The 21,227-nt window shown below is 41.7% G+C and overlaps 1 protein-coding gene across 1 annotated transcript; it reads right to left on the bottom strand.

The window, feature by feature from the left end:
* Window positions 1–18,936: 18,936 nt before the first annotated feature.
* Window positions 18,937–20,067, bottom strand: ACTBL2 (actin beta like 2). The gene has a single exon (XM_030567211.1). The coding sequence runs from the start codon at window positions 20,065–20,067 to the stop codon at window positions 18,937–18,939; it is 1,131 nt and encodes a 376-aa protein (XP_030423071.1).
* Between the last annotated feature and the right edge of the window lie 1,160 nt (window positions 20,068–21,227).

Genomic DNA, 21,227 nt, shown 5'->3' with positions numbered 1-21,227 from the left:
AAATGTACGTAACATTACTGGACCAGAGGCAATGAGTCTCTTTCTGTTAGCTGTTAACCAAATCCATCAACAGTTAACTGCTAGGATTATTAAGGGATCAGACAGTTTATTTTAAAACAGACTGGTTAGCAATTGGTGATATACTTAACATTCACTATGTGATGGGGCAAGGCCAAATGGCTACAATAAAGTAGTGAGGAACAGGTATGTTAGTTCCACGCTAAACAAATCCTTGGTACCATGGTAACCAAATGGCAGTTGCTCCAGGTTAATCAAGACACCTGGGGCCAATTAAGATCCTTCTAGAAGGCAGTGGAGATAGCTAGATTGATTGGGACATCTGAAGCCAATCAAGGGATGGCTGGAACTAGTTAAAAGCCTCCCAGTTAGTCAGTGAGGTGTGGGTGTCAGGAGCTATAGGAGGGAATGTTCCTGTTGGAGGAATGAAGTGGCATGAATCCATATCAGGTGTAAGGAAGGAGGCCCTGAGGTAACAGTGAAGGAGATACTGAGTAGGGGTTGCTGTGGGGAAGTGGCCTAGGGAATTGTACCTGTCCTATTTCCAAAAAATCAGCTATTGTAGCTGCTAATTTTAGGGTCCCTGGGCTGGAGCCTGGAGTAGAGGGTGGGCCTGGGTTCCCCCTTCCTCTTCCTGATTAATCACTGAGACTGGGAGACAACAGAGACTGTGTGAGGGAGGATTGCTTCTCCTCACCTCTGTTGGCTTATGATGAAAATGGCTCAGTAGGCTGTGACCCTTGCCTCTAGAGGGTCACAGTGAGCCTCTGAGGCTAGCAAAAATCTGCCAGGAAATGCAGAACCCATGACAGAACTGTGTCACAATATATACTTATGAAGTGCTAGCAAGAATAATGCCATTTAGAATGGAAAGGTGATCTCCATTTTGAAACAAACATGGGGAATGCATTTGAGGCCTTGTTAATAATGTTACTTATTGGCTTCATCATCATGAAGCTTTTTTTTTTTTTTTTTTTTGTGCGCTGAGACCCTCTTTAGAAAATAGAGGATCACCCTCCACTCCAGGGCACATGTTTCATAAGTCAGTGTTGGCACAAATCATTCTTGGAAATATTTCAACCTAACTTATTTTTATTCTATCTTAGATCAATTTTTAAAGACTCATTCTTCAACTATATATAGTAAAAGCTATTCTTGCTTGTCAGATAAACAATATTTTGTCCAAGATGCTTGCCATCAGATTATTTTTACCACTGGGCCTTTATATATAAATTTAGAACATGTCTGGAATTAACACATCATTCTCTGAAATATTCAAAACTGCTTTAAAAGTAGGATTTGTGTTTCACAAAACTATATTCCATTTTGTAGCAATGCATTTCTGAATTTGCCTTATCTGTTACTTTCTACGTAGTGTGAAAGATGGATGTATATTTCAAGGTAGTCAGATGGAGGAAGGTTTCAAAGAATCCCAAAAAGGTTGTCTTGTAGGCAAGGAAGCCCCATAAATTCCCATGATTCTGCAGTAGTAGAATCTAGCCCTTGCCACAGAACTGTGATCCAGTATGTTAAGGCTTCTAGCTCTTATGGATGTGAAGAAAAACTTTGCAAAGAGCCTGAAACAACTTTAAGGAATGTGTGATCTGCTTCATTTATCTCATTGGAGTTTTGGCTTTGAAACCTAATGACAATTATTATTATTTGTATTGGCATAGTGCCCCTAGTTCTGGACCAGGACCCTGTTATGTTGGGTGCTGTACATATACAGAACATGAAGATGGTGCCTGATCAATTACAATTTAAGAATAAGAAAATAGATGGAAATCGATTGTTTAACTGATGATCTTTTTAGTAGAAATTGGCATCTAAAGGACTTATCTCATGATCCCTAACTGCCTCCCACACCTACCAGGTGTCAAAAGCCCAAAATGTCCCTGTTCCATTTGCCAAAATCCCCCAATTTTCCCCTGACAGCATCTACAAGGGAAACCTGCATTTGCATTACAAAATCCTGCAGCATATGGAAAGTGACATTTTAGGCATCTTAAAACTAAATGTAATATCAAATGAAATAATGGAAGGAATATTGTACTTATATTTTTATATTTAATTCAGTAAAACCCAATATTTGTATCTGTGAAGTTGCAACAGAATTTCATATCTGCTGCACGGGAGAGCTGTAGAATCTAGGCAGCTTGCTACAGAATTCAGGTCAAGATTGGTACAGTGTATATGGGGCCTTAATTATGTGTTAAACCCTTTACTGTGTTCCTTGATACTTTAATCTTAAAGTGAGTTCAAGTTTAGCATATATACACACAGGACGCAAAGCAGTTTTTCCTGGGTATTGAATTGGCAATGGTGTCATATTATCCATCTCATACAGAGGAAACTGAAGTCTTTTTCTATAAGAACTGTCACAGTTTAAAGTTGCCTATAAATACAGTTCACAGGTAAAGCAAATCAAAGCACCGGATGTGAAATAGTTTCCTACAGCTTTCTCTTATAGAAAGAGGCTTAATTAAATTTTATTTCAGTCAAGAAAGAACTCCCTCAACAAGTGAAATACATCCCAGGTGCTGGAATAGTTATTAACACCCCATCCAGTTATGTAATATACTCTTGGTATTCAAGTGGGTATTCTGCAAACTAATAGCCCCACATTAATTTCTGGTGTGACTCCAACTGAAATCAATGTTACACCAGTGATTAATTTGGACAAATTATTTTAACAATTGTGTATTCAGCAGGATATTAAAGGAAAAACACTTTCCACAGGAAGCAAACCCAACCAGCAAAACAGTGGAATGTGTCTTGCTTTTTCGGGGGGTGGTAAGGGATTGAAAAATACAAGAACAGGAAATTTTTTTGTTTTGAAGTGGAAGGAAGAAGGGTCTTGGGGCATTTTTTTTTTTTTGTTCCATCTAATTTTGAATCTAAGAACTGAGGGGAAGATGAGCTGGGTAAGGGGGAGTGCAGGAGGAGAGAATGCACACAGAAATCCAATTACCCATTTTGGATTTTTAAAGTCAAAATGACACTTTCAGTATTTAGAATGAAAGACACTGAGGACAGACTGTGCGGTTCCAAGATATAGGTGGCTCTTGATATGTCTGTGGTAGTTAATGGAGAGGCTTTTTACTCTACGAGGTGTACCAGGAACCATCCAAAGCCAGGACAATCAATGAAATATGACTGAGATCAGAATACAAGCAACTCCGGTTGAGAAATAGAAAACCTGAATAGCCCCATTCCAAGTCACCACTATGCCATAAGTAGGATGATCAGATGTCCTGATTTTACAGGAACAGTCCTGATTTTTGGGGTCTTTTTCTTATATAGGCTCCTATTAGCCCCCACCCCTGTCCCAATTTTTCCACACTTGCTGTCTGGTCTCCCTCGCCATAAGGTTCCACTGGATCAGCCAGTTAGTCATTCCCTCCCCTCCCTGCCAACAGAGGGAGGGAATATGTGTGTGTTGATTATAACAGATGGAGAGTGGGGAGGAACAGGGGCTCCAGGAGAGGATGTGAAGATTAAAGGACCTAGATCTGGGACAGTAAAGCCAGGAAGTGTTGAGATGGTGTCAAGATCACTAAAAGGGTGTCAGCAGGAGGAGGGAGAAAACTTGTTCACCTTAGCCTCCAATGATAGAACAAGAAGCAATGGGCTTAAACTGCAGCAAGGGAGATTTAGGTTGGACATTAGGAAAAAGTTCCTAACTGTCAGGGTAGTTAAACACTGGAATAGATTGCCTAGGGAAGTTGTGGAATCTCCATCGCTGGAGATATTTAAGAGTAGGTTAGATAAATGTCTATTAGGGATGGTCTAGACAGTATTTGGTCCTGCCATGAGGGCAGGGGACTGAACTCTATGACCTCTCGAGGTCCCTTCCAGTCCTATGAGTCTATAAGATTTGAGGAGTCTGCATGTACAACTTATGAATTCTGGTTGATGTTATGAAATCATTGTTATGGAAGTGTTGTTGTGGAATGTCTCTGTTTGCATGTGAAATCCACCATTTGCTGACAATGACTGGAGAACATCTCTGCCAGACAACAGATAATAATTGGTAGTTAAACCTGAAATGTTTAACTACCATCTTTGAGACAATGGATTGGTTAAAGCTAGGAAAAGCTAGTTTGTCCAACTGCACATGCTGGAACAAGAAGTGGAAAATCCACAGGAACAGAATGCAGAAACTAGATGTTGGTGGGGTAACACGCAAATCTGATCAACCCACTGAGACAGGAACAGGAAGCTTTGAGCAGGAGAGGGATGGACAGGTTTTTGTAGCAGGGATCCAGATCAACTTTGGGCCCAACCAAGGGCCGAGGAAGCTAGCTGACCTAGAGAAGGCTCAATAAGTCTCAAGGCTTCTCTTCAGAGAGAGGATGACAACCCTGGACACCTCACAGAACTCTTTCAAAGGCTAAAGAACTCTCTAGAATGTGGAGGAACCTGAGGCAGGGAAATGCATATAGGTGATTTTTATTTTGTCTGGATCTGTCTCACGTGCACTAAGTAAACTGATTAAAATCCAGTGTCAAGTTTGTGTCTGCTTTCACTGCCCCTTAACACTGAAGACAGAAACTGGAAAGCAATCCCACTTTGGTGGGATTCTGAGGAACTTGCCGGCAGTCTTGGAGGTAGCACTAGTAACAGGGCCTAGGCAATTAGACTCCACAGGGTCTCCACAGCCCAGAGGGTTGTCAGACACAAGGTCTACACCTGGAGTGTGTGCCTAGAGTTCCAAAGCTAGGGCCACTGGCTAAATTCTGCCCAGCCTCAGCAAGTGGGTGCTAAGTGGGATTTAGTATTTGGATCCCATCACAGCAGGTGCGTAAGTGTCCAACAAGAGAAGCTCAACTAGCTTTGTGATAGAACATAAACTCTCCAAGAATCAGATACCATTAAAGATGTTAGATGAGGTGGTGGTAGTAGTATTATGGTAGCACCTAGAGATCAACTAAAAATGGAGGCCCATTGTGCTAGGCACTGCACAAACCTGAAGTAATAGACAATCCCTACCCTGCAGAGCTTACGGTCTAGAGATGAGACAGATTCAAGATGGGGGTGGGAAGGAAAGGAAAGAACACACAAGCAGAGCGAATAGAGTGATGGTTAGCAAATGACATGTTAGTGCTGCATTTTTGGGGAGACGGGGGCCCCTGATATGTTTGGTGTTATACAAACATAATAATAAAAGACAGTCCCTTTATGTTTCAAAAGTGCCTGGCATTGTGTAGGCACAACTAAGAACTAAATAGTGCTAAACTTGCAGTGGGTTGGCCTGTGGATTTAGTGGAAGGGAAGGGCCATGCAGAGCTGCTCTAACCCCTGCCTCCATTCCTGCTGTCTCCCACTGCCATACCTACTCTCTCATGGACCCTGGTTGTTGCACAGCACGTATGGTGGAGTTCCCGTGATGTCTGGAAGAGCATGCTGTTCGTCTAACAATCCCTGCATTCACACATGCCCACCCAGGTCTGCTGGGCTTTGTTACCCTCAGCTCATGGAAGCTGAGAGCAGCTCAAAGACTTTGGCATCTAATGAACTTAGTCACAGAAAACCTTTAAAATTAGACAATATCCTGGTTTTTGTGCCACAACCACACTATTATTGAGTCATGCTGATAATTTTACATTCAAGGAAACTAAATAATGATTTATTTGCTCAAAGTGGCTTTTCTTATAATACATGAACTATTTCTGACTTTAGAGTAGATTAAAGTCACTGCTTGCTCATTTTTGTGGCTAGGAAACTCCTTCATCTTCCCCATTTGCCCAGTTTATGACTTGAAGACATTGCCAAATGTTAAAATACTGGCATTTGTAGGGACTTGAAACATCTAATTTCAGCCTAATAAGACGCTCCAGACCTTTCACTAAAGTGCCCCAAACCAACACACTTCAGTTTAGGCAGTATAATGAGAGCAGAGGGCTCTAATAAACTGAAATGTGCAGTTATTGAAAGGCTTCCATTAATGGGAATGTCCAGAGCTCATAGCAATGGGGCTACAGGACAAACACCAGTAACGCTTTACACTTTGATAGCACCTTTCATTCACCTTTACAAAGATGGGTATTTCCTAGCCCACATTTTTACAGTTAAATGCTGTTTCCAAGGTGTGTCAATAAATCAGTAGCAGAGTTGGGAAAATAATCCACGACTCCTGACTCCCAGTGCCTCTTTCCATAGCTTCCTTTTGCAGTGCTGAGTGTGTCCAGTTTTTGTATTCCGTTCCCGCTTTCAGAACTGAACGCAGCACAAAGACCTAAGAAATGCTAGCAATGGGCTGACTGTCATGCATCTGGTTTTTCCATGGCTCTACAGTTATGGACACCACTGCAAAGCCAGTGTATGACCCCGTCATTCTGATTTGGATTTACACCCTTCCTTTGTACTCATTTTGCACAAGTGAGTGTAGTAAATGATTAGGCACCACATGGGACACTGGTGAATTAGGCCCCATATCCTGATTGATGGAGAAAGAACCTCAAGAGGTTTGTTCAGATAAACATTCACAAATGTATCCAATACTTGCCCAAGTATCCTAGGTCTAGACTCTGGGATGGCTATCACATGAGAACAGGCTTTCTTGCAAGCTTTTTGGTACTTCTAGCTGTTAGCAATGTTTGGAATGCAGCACAAATAGCTTTTCTTATTTTGGTCTTTCTACAACCAGCCCTGGCCAAGACAAGAGCACAGTGGCATGAAAACTCAGAGTGCAAATGCACAGTGAGCATGAGTGAATTCAAGTGCATATAGAAAAGGTATTGTTAAATAGCGGCTTCTCAGAAAGAGAAGGCACAATGGGGTGGAGAAGAGCCACTGTGATCAAATGAAGGTGGGAAGGCTATTCTCAATGAAAGATGCTGACTTACCACTCCAGCATTACTGCCTTTCTTACCTCTGATGAATGCCACATGGCTGGGTGGGTGTGTCCCCAAGGCCAGGCTGGAAGAACTGGGAAATTGCTACTCTGTGCACTCTCCTAAATCAGTCTAAGTTGCTGCTTTTCTGAACAGCTGGAACCCTCCCTACAGCTTTTCTACTCCAGGGAGGGGGATGGGCAGGCTCAGAAATAGCATCACAATGTGGCCATGAGGCAAAGACGAGACTCTCTTGACAATCTGGTCTGCCAGGGGAATGATGTGAAAAGTGGCAGTGCCTCAGGAGTCACAGACCAGCCATTCCCTTCCCTGACTTTTAATGTGTAAAGAGGAGAATGTTGACAAATGTCTTGCTTAAATTATTAGGATAATCAATAATAAATGTCTTGCTTAGATTCTAAGATCTTTGGGAGCAAGGACCATTATTTTGTTTTGCACCTACCACAATGGGGTCCTAGTCTATGACAGGGGGTCCTAAGCACTACTGAAAACACAAATAAAGAATATTAACAATGCGATTAATTACCTAATAGCCTTTTTTTTTCCCTAGAGCCACCACCACTCCCTCCATTATGAAAGACTGAACTGAAAAAGTCAAGTGCCTTTATTGAACTTTCCTGGCTGTGTGGGAGGAGGAGCGGGAAGGGGGTTTGAAAGACTCAATCTGTGTGCAATTTGTAAAATAACATAATTTTAAATGCTTTGATAGATCTTCAAATTAAGAGATGTGTATAATTAATTCCCAGGGATCAATGCAAGAACAATTGGTTAGGATGAGGTGACACTAAAAGTGATTCACTAACTGTTGTAAAATTTGTGTAAAAATAATAATAAAAAAATTACTTTTTGCCTGCCCTTTACTGTACCCATTTCCCACATTCTATCTTCTCCCACTAATCATGGAATCTGTGTCAGTGACACGATGGCTGCAGGACTGAAGAAATTGTGTATGTCTGATTTTAGGAGTGAAAAAGAGGTGATGTTACAATGTGGTATCTTTCAAAATGAAGTTAACAGCACAAGTTGTCCTTTCTTCTTCTGCAAGCAGCTTCAAAATTCTGATGTGACTTTGCCTTGTGATATTCCATTATTTTGTTTTAACCTCCCCAACTCCTGCCTTGTCTGCTCAAATTAGTATAGCTGAAATGTTCCCCTGCTGTTCTCATTGTTATTTTTATTTCCTTTGTTCATTTCAGCAGGCTGTAGCATTTTTTTTTCTCTACCTTAAATCTTTAAGTCAATTATGGAGAAGAGAAGAAAGCTGCCACACATTCTGTTTCTCACTAGAACAAAAAGTCTCCGTCCTGTCTTGCTGGGAGAAGGGTAGGACAAGCTGAAATTTTCTGGCAGCATTGTAGATTTCCTCTATATACTTACTCCATTTTCCACACTGGACATGACCATATATGAAAGTCATGGGGAAAAAAGGAGTTGGGGTGGGGAGGGGGGAGAGAAGAGAGTATTTATTTTACTAGAGGGCCAAATCATCAGTTCCATTGTCTGCTTTGCTATGGCCTGTAGTGTAAAGTTGCCTGATTTAAGCCTGCTCTGGCCAGCTGAGGAATCTCTTAACATGGAGAAATACGTGGGTGGCATAGAACTGCTGTAGCTGGATCTACAGGACCTCTTTCCAGCTCCAATTGTAGGGAATGTGGTCAGGAGGAACGATACATGGCTGCAGAGCCTCTGCAGTTCAATCATCACCAGCTGCTGGAAGCCCCTCTGGCTGCTGGTGTAGTTGAGAACAGCCCTGAGGCTGCATTAAACTATCCCAAGGACCAGTTCCACACAGAATTGGCCACAGGATCAGGGAACTACCCATAGCAACTTTGCACCCTTGCCTCTTGGCTATGCTCGGTTCTCATCAGCTGCAGTAGAGAACATGGCCCAGAGTTTCCAGTTTATGGTGTTTGGCTTTTGACAAATTCTGGATCTGTTTTTGAAATAAAATTTGTTTGGGGCTGTTTCAAGAACCAGATTTCCTTCAATTATATAACCCTCCTCCCCCCTTCTTCTCTGGGATGCTGTCTGCAGGATAAGCGCCACAGAAAGTCTGGAGACCTCATAGGCCACCAACTTCATCTGCAACAGATGTTTATTTTGGTAAATTCTTATTGGTTTTAACTTAAGATGAGAACACCCCTCCACATAAACAGTTGTATGCACTAGTTCTCTCTCTCATACTTGGAGTGCAAGCTCCCTGGGGAGAGGACTCTCTCTCCATTACATGTCTGTATGCTGGCTAGCACAATGGGGTCCTGATCCGTGAGTGGTAGCCTCTAGCTGTGCCCTGAGTACGAATAAATAATAAACTAGTCACCAACAAGTCCATCTTGTGTATGAAAGAATGTAGACAATAAATTTAAAAAAGCAAAGTAGTGATCCCTTTTCCAGTACAATCTAAGAGCCTGCAGTAACTGGAATTGTGCCAGGCTGCTGTGTGGCAGGTTCAAGGATTCCCTACCCAGCCAGAATCTAAAGAAGTAAAGTAGCCCAAATAGCATAATATCTAAGCACTTTACAATCTTTAATGTATTTATCCTGACAACATCCCTGTGAGAGGGGGAAGTGCTGTTATCCCATTTTACAGATGGGGAACTGAAGCCTAGAACCACAAAGGTATTTAGGCACCCAACTCCCATTGAAATCAGTGTGAGTTAGGCACCTAAATACCTCCAGTGATCTGCGACTCAATACTCAAGGAGAATACTCAAGGAGTTAATAGAGGAGGTATCTGAGCCTCTAGCTATTATCTTTGGGAAATCATGGGACACGGGGGAGATTCCAGAAGACTGGAAAAGGGCAAATATATTGCCCATCTATAAAAAGGGAAATAAAAACAATCCAGGAAACTACAGACCACTTAGTTTAACTTCTGTGCCAGGGAAGATAATGGAGCAAGTAATTAAAGAAATCATCTGCAAACACTTGGAAGGTGGTAAGGTGATAGGGAACAGCCAGCATGGATTTGTAAAGAACAAATCATGTCAAACAATCTGATAGCATTCTTTGATAGGATAACGAGCCTTGTGGATAAGGGAGAAGCGGTGGATGTGATATACCTAGACTTTAGTAAGGCATTTGATACGGTCTCGCATGATATTCTTATAGATAAACTAGGAAAGTACAATTTAGATGGGGCTACTATAAGGTGGGTGCATAACTGGCTGGATAACCGTACTCAGAGAGTAGTTATTAATGGTTCCCAATCCTACTGGAAAGGTATAACATGTGGGGTTCTGCAGGGGTCTGTTTTGGGACCGGCTTTGTTCAATATCTTCATCAACGATTTAGATGTTGGCATAGAAAGTACGCTTATTAAGTTTACGGACGATACCAAACTGGGAGGGATTGCAACTGCTTTGGAGGACAGGGTCAAAATTCAAAATGATCTGGACAAATTGGAGAAATGGTCTGAGGTAAACAGGATGAAGTTCAATAAAGATAAATTTTCCACTTAGGAAGGAACAATCAGTTTCACACATACAGAATGGGAAGAGACTGTCTAGGAAGGAGTATGGCAGAAAGAGATCTAGGGGTCATAGTAGACCACAAGCTTAATATGAGTCAACAGTGTGATACTGTTGCAAAAAAAGCAAACGTGATTCTGGGATGCATTAACAGGTGTCTTGTAAACAAGACACGAGAAGTCATTCTTCCACTTTACTCTGTGCTGGTTAGGCCTCAACTGGAGTAGTGTGTCCAGTTCTGGGCACCGCATTTCAAGAAAGATGTGGAGAAATTGGAGAGGGTCCAGAGAAGACAACAAGAATGATTAAAGGTCTTGAGAACATGACCTATGAAGGAAGGCTGAAGGAATTGGGTTTGTTTAGTTTGGAAAAGAGAAGACTGAGAGGGGACATGATAGCAGTTTTCAGGTATCTAAAAGGGTGTCATCAGGAGGAGGGAGAAAACTTGTTCACCTTAGTCTCCAATGATAGAACAAGAAGCAATGGGCTTAAACTGCAGCAAAGGAGATTTAGGTTGGACATTAGGAAAAAGTTCCTAACTGTCAGGGTAGTTAAACACTGGAATAAATTGCCTAGGGAAGTTGTGGAATCTCCATCTCTGGAGATATTTAAGAGAAGGTTAGATAAATGTCTATTAGGGATGGTCTAGACAGTATTTGGTCCTGCCATGAGGGCAGGGGACTGCCTCGATGACCTCTCAAGGTCCCTTCCAGTCCTAGAGTCTATGAGTCTGAGAAACTAAAGGACTCCCCCACAATCACACAGGAAGTCTACAGCAGATCAGTGAATTGAAGCTGTTGCCCAAGTCCTAAGCTAGCAACCTAATGCCTAGACTTTTCTTCCTCCCAGGAAAAAAATAATGAGGAGTCCTTGTGGCACCGTAGAGACTAACAAATTTATTTGGGCATAAGATTTCATGGGCTAGAACTCACTTCATCAGATGCATGAAGTAAAAAATACAGGAGCAGGTATAAATACATGAAAGGATGGGGGTTGCTTTACCAAGTGTTAGGTCAGTCTAATGAGATTAAATCAATTTAACATCAGGATACCAAAGGAGGAAAAATCTCTTTTGAAATGGTAAGAGAGTGGCCCATTACAGACAGTTGACAAGAAGGTTTGAGTAACAATAGGGATAAATTTGTATTGGGGAAATTAAGTTTAGGTTTTGTAATGACCCAACCACTCTCAGTCTTTATTCAGGCCTAATCTGATGGTATCCTTGTTTTTTCTGATACAGACTAACATGGCTACCACTCTGAAACCTTCCTCCCTGACTAAATCTTGCCCTTCCTATCATTAGAGGTAACATATTTTGTGTGGTAAAAGCAACCCTGAGCTGTGCTCTTTGTCTTTCATTCATAACTGTAGCTTCTACTTTTATTTAATTAAATGTATTTCATAGGGAGAACTGATCTTCTGTAAAATTTTGCTGCCACTAACACTCACTCAGCTTGGCTAGTTAGAGCACCTAAAGAAAGGTCTGCAGCGTGTCCTGCAAGATGAAAATTTGAGATGATTTAGCAGTTTCAGTTCACAAGCGCGTTAGTAAACCTGTGCATTTTGCTTTGATTTTCAAGACCAACCAAACTCCTCAAAGCTGCTGATTCTTGCATGGATTCAACCTGAAATCATAAATCCATCCATGGAGCTTGTGGGTCTAAAAGATTCAGGGTTATTCTAGAATTCAGGCTCATGTTATCTTAATCTTGACAGAAAGTCACACAAGATTTGCTAAGTAGTTTACAATCCCAGTTATTTAGCATTAGTGTACACAAGGTGGATCTCAGATGAAGACAAATGATTGTAAGCTTCTTCAATCAAAATGAACTCTAAGTACAACCTTCGTGAACTTGGGCTGAGTTGCAGGGAAATTGTCAGGTTTTGGATTCCGATGAGAGAGTTTTAGCACTGTTGCCAACAGGCATATGTAATCACTCTTCAGTGAGTGTTTTATACATCTGTGTCTGACCCAGACATGAACTGAATTTGCTACAGCTTCTACCTTCAGTTCAAGATGCAGAGGCCTATGATTTTAGCCTTAGAGGTTCTAGTTTCAATCTCCGGGGATGACCAAAAGGCCAGTCATTACATAGACTGCAAAGTTCACAGCCTAATCAGTGATTGTCTGGATGTAATCATGAACCCCCAGAATGACTGCTCTGATGTGGATTTTTTTTGCATATTGAAGAAAGATTCAAAGCAGTCGCATCCTCCTTCACACAAAGATGATGTTATATGACCATTAGACTTTCACTTGGGGAGGATATTCAGATTATTAATTTCATTTGCATTCCTTTACAAGCACAGGAAACAACCCTTTTTAATACTGAGGGCTTGGCTACACTCACACTTTACAGCCCTGCAACTGGGGTGTGAAAAAACACCCCCCTGAGCACTGCAAGATACAGCGCTGTAAAGTGTCAGTGTAATCAGGGCAGCAGCGCTGGGAGCGCGGCTCCCAGCACTGCACGCTACACCCGTAAGGGATGTGGTTTACATGCAGCACTGGGAGAGCTCTCTCCCAGCGCTGCCGCTCTGACTATACTGAAATTCCAAATGTAGCCATACCCTGAGTCTTGCCACTTCTAACATCAGTTTTGTGTGTAAAGACTCAGGAATTCAACTAATAATCACACTAACATGGACACTTCACTGGATGGAAGAATTTGCTTAATTTAACCTATTATAGATACATTTACAGATTTTATTGCAGTTAGGGTGTTTCCATGCTCTGGCATCTTCTCTCTTCTGCACTTTCAGCAAAGGCTCTCATTTGATTGATCCTCTTTATCTCAGGAGAACTAGATAGAAATCTTGACTTGAAAGCACTAGAAGATCTAATCCTTACCACTACTCAAAGGGCTTAAGACTAGACCCCATATCCTGTGCCTGGCAGCATATTGTACTACTGTTATATGCCCAGCAAAGCTACTAACTAGGGCAGGTGTTCTCAAATGTCAGTGCACCACCACCCCCTTCTAACAACAAAAATTACTACATGACCCCCAAGAGGTGGGCCGAAGCCTGAACCCAAGGGCTTCAGCCCCAGGCAGTGAGCTTTGGCCTGGGCAGTGGGGCTTGGGCATCAGCCCGGAGCCCCAGAAAGTCTAAGCCAGCCTCAACAACCCCATTAAAATGGGGTTGCGATCCACTTTGGGGTCCTAAGCCACGGTTTGAGAACTACTGAAGTAGGGCAACTTTGCACTCGGCTGGTAACAGATGGTCAGATTAAAGAGGGCCAGCAAGGTTTTCATATACCTTAGAAGACAGCTTGGTGCCAACTTGCTTGTTTAAGATCACATTAAAGAATGAGAAGTGTGTTCTCCATGTTTTTAAAATAATCTAGAAAAAATTCTTGTAGATTTCCTGTTTCCTGTGGGTACAAAATGCCAGCATACCAGGAGCAGACAAAGCTTGAGATAAAGCAGTGTGAGGTATCTGAAGTAGTGAAACCACAAGAAATGCATAACTCCCTCTATTCCCTCTTTAGTATTCCAGCTGCAGAAATGGAAGTAGCACCTCATGGCAGATTGATGTATTGCATCAGAACAAAGTGGCCTGGCTTATCGGCATCTGTGATTAACAAGAGGATTAATTAGTTTTGTACAAAACACAGACCGACACCATCATAGATGCAGCAATACAAAAATGACTGGTTTCTGGACTCTGCATCAAAATATGCAATTTTTGTTATTTGATACATACTTCATGAGCCAGTTTTTAAACATGTGCACATCTCTGGGGACTCAGTTGAGGTACATAAATCCTGGAAAGCAAATACAAATAATGTATGCAGTCAAAAATATGGGAAAAATTTTAGGGAAGCAGTAATCCAGTTTACATTTTTTCAGGATGGCAGAGTTAGTCTTACCAAAAAGTGCCATGGTTTATTTATTGGCCACAGGCAAGCAGGTCCTCTGTTTTATACCTGCTCTGTAAGATGGCACCACCAGCAGAAGAGGGGAAGGTAGCTTCAGTGCTGAATCACCATTCCTATTTCTTCCTGCAACATCTGGATATTCCTTAGAGGTGTCCCACCTAAACACTCATACCACTTAGCTTGTGGTGGATTTCCATAAAATCCCACAAGGTGATAGAACTGCAGCTCATACAGAACCTCTCATCAGAGGAGATCCAGGCAGTCTTCGGGGGTTTCTCAGTCATAAATACTCACATTCTTGTGAAGTAGGCATTATCATTTTAGAGGGGGGGAAAGTGCTTTTTTGAACTCAACATTGGAAATATATACACAAAAATAATTTGTCAGCCAAATATTTGTTTCCAAGCATGAGAATCACATTTTCCTTGGAACTTTGAGGATATTAAGCAAGACTAGGAGCTTATCTGCACACAAAAATGTTATTGCTTTAACTATGCTGCTATAGTTACAGCAATTCAGCCCCTCTCCCCCTACTTGTGGGGATGCATTGTATTGATGTAAAGGTGCCCTATACTGGTATAATCTACTATAAAGGAAGAGGAATAAGCTATACTACTATAAGGCACATGTATGAGTTATACTAATATAACTACATCTACTCAAGGCAGGGGAGTTTTTCTGCTTTAGCTATTTTGGTGGTGGTGGGGGGAGGTGGAAATGACATCCCCTCACCAAAAAATTAAATTGGTATAAGAAGTGTGTAGAGTAGGCCTGCTCAAAAAAAAAAAAAAAAAAAAAAAGTGAAACCTGTGGAAAAAAGGGAGTCATTTTTACTCTGCAACTTTCAGAGAAAAGATTAGTATTTTTTGTAAAATTTGAAAGATCAATTTAAACACAGTTCCTTCCCTCTTCCATTCTAGCCCCAACCGCCCCCCCCCCCGCCAATTTTTTGAGAGAGAGGGAGGAGGAAGAAACACTGACAGAAAGGGGACAAAAGGAAGTTAAAAAGAACCCTGAGAATTCTTGAAAAGTTAAGGTTTTTATTTTTTTTAATTAAAAAAGCAGCCCTTTTTTCAATGAAGATTTTAATTTTTTTAAAGTGTTCTAGCCAGCTGTATTGAAGTGAGATAGCACGTAGTGTTTAGCCATGGTGAAGCAGCCTCGATCAGAGAGCAAGCCTAGGGCTGTGTTTAATAATGGGAAAGTTTTCACATCAAGCAAATATTCCAGAATATTGCTTCTACTGAGATTTTAAAACCTTCTGTGTTTATATCCTCTACTCTTGGTGGGAATAGGTATCTGCAGTACTGGGACGAGGGTTGGATGTTAAGGCAAGGGACATTGTTACTAAAGCCACTCAAAAGCAAAAGACTGTTTCACAAAAAGCTTAAGCCCCAGAATATTTTAATGCTAGCAGATTTGAAATGGAACCCCTTTGTTTTCTTGAAGTTGAGCTACTCATAGACTCAGACTCTAGGACTGGAAGGGACCTCGAGAGGTCATCGAGTCCAGTCCCTTGCCCTCATGGCAGGACCAAATACTGTCTAGACCATCCTTAATAGACATTTATCTAACCTACTCTTAAATATCTCCAGAGATGGAGATTCCACAACTTCCCTAGGCAATTTATTCCAGTGTTTAACTACCCTGACAGTTAGGAACTTTTTCCTAATGTCCAACCTTTGCTGCAGTTTAAGCCCATTGCTTCTTGTTCTATCATTGGAGACTAAGGTGAACAAGTTTTCTCCCTCCTCCTGATGACACCCTTTTAGATAGCTGAAAACTGCTATCATGTCCCCTCTCAGTCTTCTCTTTTCCAAACTAAACAAACCCAATTCCTTCAGCCTTCCTTCATAGGTCATGTTCTCAAGACCTTTAATCATTCTTGTTGCTCTTCTCTGGACCCTCTCCAATTTCTCCACATCTTTCTTGAAATGCGGTGCCCAGAACTGGACACACTACTCCAGTTGAGGCCTAACCAGCACAGAGTAAAGTGGAAGAATGACTTCTCGTGTCTTGTTTACAAGACACCTGTTAATGCATCCCAGAATCACGTTTGCTTTTTTTGCAACAGTATCACACTGTTGACTCATATTAAGCTTGTGGTCTACTATGACCCCTCGATCTCTTTCTGCCATACTCCTTCCTAGACAGTCTCTTCCCATTCTGTGTGTGTGAAACTGATTGTTCCTTCCTAAGTGGAGCACTTTGCATTTATCTTTATTGAACTTCCTCCTGTTTACCTCAGACCATTTCTCCAATTTGTTCAGATCATTTTGAATTTTGACCCTGTCCTCCAAAGCAGTTGCAATCCCTCCCAGTTTGGTATCATCCGCAAACTTAATAAGTGTACTTTCTATGCCAACATCTAAATCGTTGATGAAGATATTGAGCAAAGCTGGTCGCAAAACAGACCCCTGCGGAACCCCACTTGTTATACCTTTCCAGCAGGATTGGGAGCCATTAATAACTACTCTCTGAGTACGGTTATCCAGCCAGTTATGCACCCACCTTATAGTAGCCCCATCTAAATTGTACTTTCCTAGTTTATCTATAAGAATATCATTCGAGACCGTACTCCCTCTCCTCCCCACCAATGTTTTGAATTTGTGGCTTCCAATTTTCTCACATTTGCAACCCACTGCACCAAAAGTGACTAGTGGCTCTACTTGTTGCTACTCAAAATTTTCTCAAGCCCTCCAACTTTTAAAGAGGGGCGGATTTCTATTTTGCCTTGCCCAAAGCAAGGAAATTTTGAAGAGTTACACAGAGGCAAAGTTGGGGGAATAAAACCACAACCAATCAACTCAACAGTTCTATTGCAGAAAGAAAAGAAGAGAAAGGCAGATTCAATTTTTGGTTTCACCAGAATTAAAAAAACAAAACAAAAAAAAACCCAAACCCACAAGAAGTCTGTTTTGAAAAGATGCCTTTTTTTGGTCAATTTTTTAAGTGACTCTCCTTAGCAGTTATCAATAACCCACAGGTTGGAGAGCTGAAATAAGCTTTTTAAACTAATGGGACCAGGACAGGTAGTGTAAAATACATAAGAAATATATGCATGGGTTTGTTATTAATGTTGCAATACTACAACTGAATCCATAGGGGGAAGACCCCTGGCACCCATATAGAAGTCACCAGAGCTCCATGGCACAGGTGTCCATTTTGTAGAAATAGTTGCGTGATGGGGACTAAATGAACACTTCTTTTAACCATATGAGCAATATTAAAGGGTAGGGGGAGGGGAGAAAGGAAGAGCTTGAACATGAGCTACCTGCTTGGTTTTCTTTCAATACCGCTTCATTTGTTTTGCGGTAGAGCAGCTCAGCAGGGGGACTTTTTCAAGTTACACAGGTAATAAGCTATCTCTTGCCTAAATGAGTTCTTCTGAGCAGGGGGGAGTTATGCAAGCAGCTTTTTTTTTTAATTTAAAAAGTCATAGCAGAAGCCTTCCCTTCTCACCTACCAGCACCCCATTGCCATGTCTTTCTTTGAAGCGCTAGTGACTGTTCAGTTTGATAGCAAAGAGGAGATGTTCACTATGACTCGCCAAGAGTCAGCTGGGCTGAAGGATCTGTACCTACAAAAAAGTATAGATTGTTTTAACTATTGTATGAAGTGGCAAGTTTATGGATCTGATATTTAATATTTGGAAGAAATTCAGAAATGAATGGGTATCAATTAAAGTTTTTTCCCCTACAGTGTAAGAGTTAGGATACATTCTTGTGTTTCCTAAAGAAGAGCAGCATGCTAGAGATGCTACCCACCATTCTAGCAATAAAGGAATGGAAATATCTGTTCCAGGATTCTGCGTATTCTCAAATAGGTCAAACCCTTACAACTGTCTGCTGTCCTTTAAAATGTATCAAGAGCCATTTCAAGCTCTGATCTTTAAAAGCTTAGAACTATACTTTAATTCAGTAAGTGGGTATTATATGATAGTTAGTGATTTAATAGAGCCCAGCTGCATTTTCTTTACAGAAGGACTTGCAAAACTCCACTCAAAGATTGAAAAGTCCTTCCATTATATAGCTGCTTGTGTCTTGTAAGAAAGTGCTAGTCTTTCCACTCTGGAAGAAGTATTCTTGACCACCATTAACCTTTTTATTATGCACATTTGAGAATCAGTTTACAATTTTTTTGGATAATGGTGTTTAGGAATTAGACATTTTTGCTACAGTAGATAGGGAAGTGGTTTGTTCTAGTTGTCAGAGATAAGATCAGTGTTCTGAAGTATAAAAAAAAAGCAAACCTATGTTTAGCAGCTCCAAATATGCAACATTAACCCATTATCTTGGCACTTAGGCATCTATCTATAAAACCCAGATGTTCTGGGACCCAAACAAGTGCTTGATTAAAGGCTGATAACCTCTGTAGAAGACTATTTAGCATTGAATTCAGTTATTCTAACCCTTACATATTAGCTTTGATCCATGAGTGCAGTTCAAAGTTCTCCAAAGATGATAGTATAATTCACTCAAGCATCACAAAAGAGCTCTACCAGATATAACTTTTTCCTATCAGAGTTAGTCACTGCTCTAAAAATATCAAACAAACAATTAAACTGTTTTCTTTGATAAAGAAGTAAAGGAAATGAGTTTGTAGTACTGGATACTAGGTCTTCTAAGAGGAGAGCCCTTAAAGAGGAGAATTAATTAGCTTGATATGGTGATACATTTCTCTTGCAGTTGTGTGCTGGGAAGTCACTTTAGAAACATTTGCGATGAACAATGGATGGCCCAGACTCATCATACTCCAGTTTGCTTATCCACATTTGTTGGAAAGTGGAGAGAGAGGCCAGGATGGAGCCACCAATCCAGACGGAGTATTTATGCTCAGGAGGGGCAATGATTTTGATTTTCATGGTACTTGGTGCCAGGGAAGCAATCTCTTTCTGCATCCGGTCAGCAATGCCTGGGTACATGGTGCTGCCCCCGGACAGCACCGTATTAGCATACAGGTCCTTGCGGATGTCCACATCACATTTCATGATAGAGTTGAAGTTGGTCTCGTGGATGCCGCAGGATTCCATGCCCAGGAAGACTGGCTGGAAAAGGGCCTCAGGGCAGCGGAACCTCTCATTGCCCAGGGTGATTACCTGCCCATCAGGTAGTTCGTAGTTCTTCTCTAGTGAGGAGGAGGAGGCCAATATGGCCATTTCCTGCTCAAAATCCAAGGCAACGTAGCACAGCTTCTCTTTGACGTCATGCACAATCTCCCTCTCAGCCGTGGTGGTGAAGCTATAGCCTCTCTCAGTCAGGATCTTCATGAGATAGTCCGTTAGATCCCGGTCGGCCAGGTCCAGCCGGAGAATAGCATGGGGCAGGGCATAGCCCTCATAGATAGGGACTGTGTGGGTAACCCCATCACCAGAGTCCATCACAATACCTGTGGTGCGGCCAGAGGCATAGAGGGATAGCACAGCCTGGATAGCCACATACATAGCTGGTGTGTTAAAGGTCTCAAACATGATCTGAGTCATCTTCTCCCTGTTAGCCTTAGGATTGAGGGGAGCCTCACTAAGCAATACTGGGTGTTCCTCAGGGGCCACCCGCAGCTCATTGTAGAAGGTGTGGTGCCAAATCTTCTCCATGTCATCCCAGTTAGTAACAATGCCATGTTCAATAGGGTATTTCAGTGTCAGGATGCCCCGCTTACTTTGGGCTTCATCCCCAACATAGCTATCCTTCTGGCCCATCCCTATCATCACACCCTGGTGCCTAGGGCACCCCACAATGGAGGGGAACACAGCACGGGGGGCATCATCCCCAGCAAACCCAGCTTTGCACATACCAGAGCCATTGTCCACAACTAGAGCAGCAATCTCTTCATCAGCCATAGCTATTAACAGACAGAGTAGGTTAATAACTACCAGAAAGATGTTTTCATAGTCACTGCTACTGGAGAAGTGATAAGAGGGGTGAGCCTCAGTCATATTTAAAGGCAGCTGAGTCTCAGCATGAGCCTGCCCACCAATCTCCCCCACATCTCCCAATAGGAGGATCTCTTGGCAAAACCCCATCCCATTGGTTCACTGTTGTGTAGGCTGCAGCTTATGCTCCTATTCAGACAGCTTCTCCCCTACCAGCAGTAGCCACTAGAATATTATTGGTCTCAGTAGGATAACTGAACCTCTTCTTCTGAATTGTAATCACTTACTCTTCTCTCTGCATAAAGGGCTTAGGAAGTAAGGACACCCATCTGCCTTAAGCAGAGAAAGGTAAGTGATATACATTCACAGTAGCTAAGGAGAGTAGGTATACACAGACACTAACTGAATACTTGGTGTTAGTATAGTATTTGATAATATCATGCATTAGGTTAACTGTAAGGAACCTAATGAGAGCTAGATTCTGTTCCCATTAAAGTCATGGGAAGGCTGCATCCTTAACACCTGTGGATCCTTCTCTTTACTTAACAGCCCCATGAAGCTTTAAGATGTAAATGCATTAAGGGAAGCAGGTAGATTTGTGTTCCCTGGGGAAGCTAAAGGCTGGGGGGAAACTTTTGATCCTGAAAATGTTTCTGCCTCCTTCCCAAACACTGATTATGTGGAAAAGGGGAAGGAGGGGAGAGGAAAGTTTTTTTGTGCGATAGACTTGGGAAAATAAAAGCCTGTAAGAGGAGGTGTAATGGGTTCAGGTTACAGCTTATAGCTGCCCTAAAGAAAGCTATCTTAATAACTGAAGCCTTTGGATGTTTCAGCTTTTGAATAAAGACAATTGATTATCTTCCAAAAAGCTGTGTTTTAAATGCTCAATGACTGTTCAGGATGCTGATTTCTTAGGGGCATCTTTTGGGGCTGGCTTCTTTTCTGACTTAAGAATGGGCTTTGTGCAGGCATTGACTGGTAGCTTATGAGGCCTCTTTATTTAAGTGTGCTCATGAGAGATAGAGGAAAGCTTAAGCCACAATGAATGTGCCTTTAAATATGTATTTGCTAGACCTTTTAGACTGGCAGAGATAATGTAGACAGTAGGTATCCTGACAGAAAAAGAA

The sequence above is a fragment of the Gopherus evgoodei genome, chromosome 6 (assembly GCF_007399415.2).
Source record: "Gopherus evgoodei ecotype Sinaloan lineage chromosome 6, rGopEvg1_v1.p, whole genome shotgun sequence".
Taxonomy (NCBI): domain Eukaryota; kingdom Metazoa; phylum Chordata; order Testudines; family Testudinidae; genus Gopherus; species Gopherus evgoodei.
The sequence above is the reverse complement of the archived record's forward strand: the minus strand, read 5'-3'. Positions and strand labels throughout refer to the sequence as shown.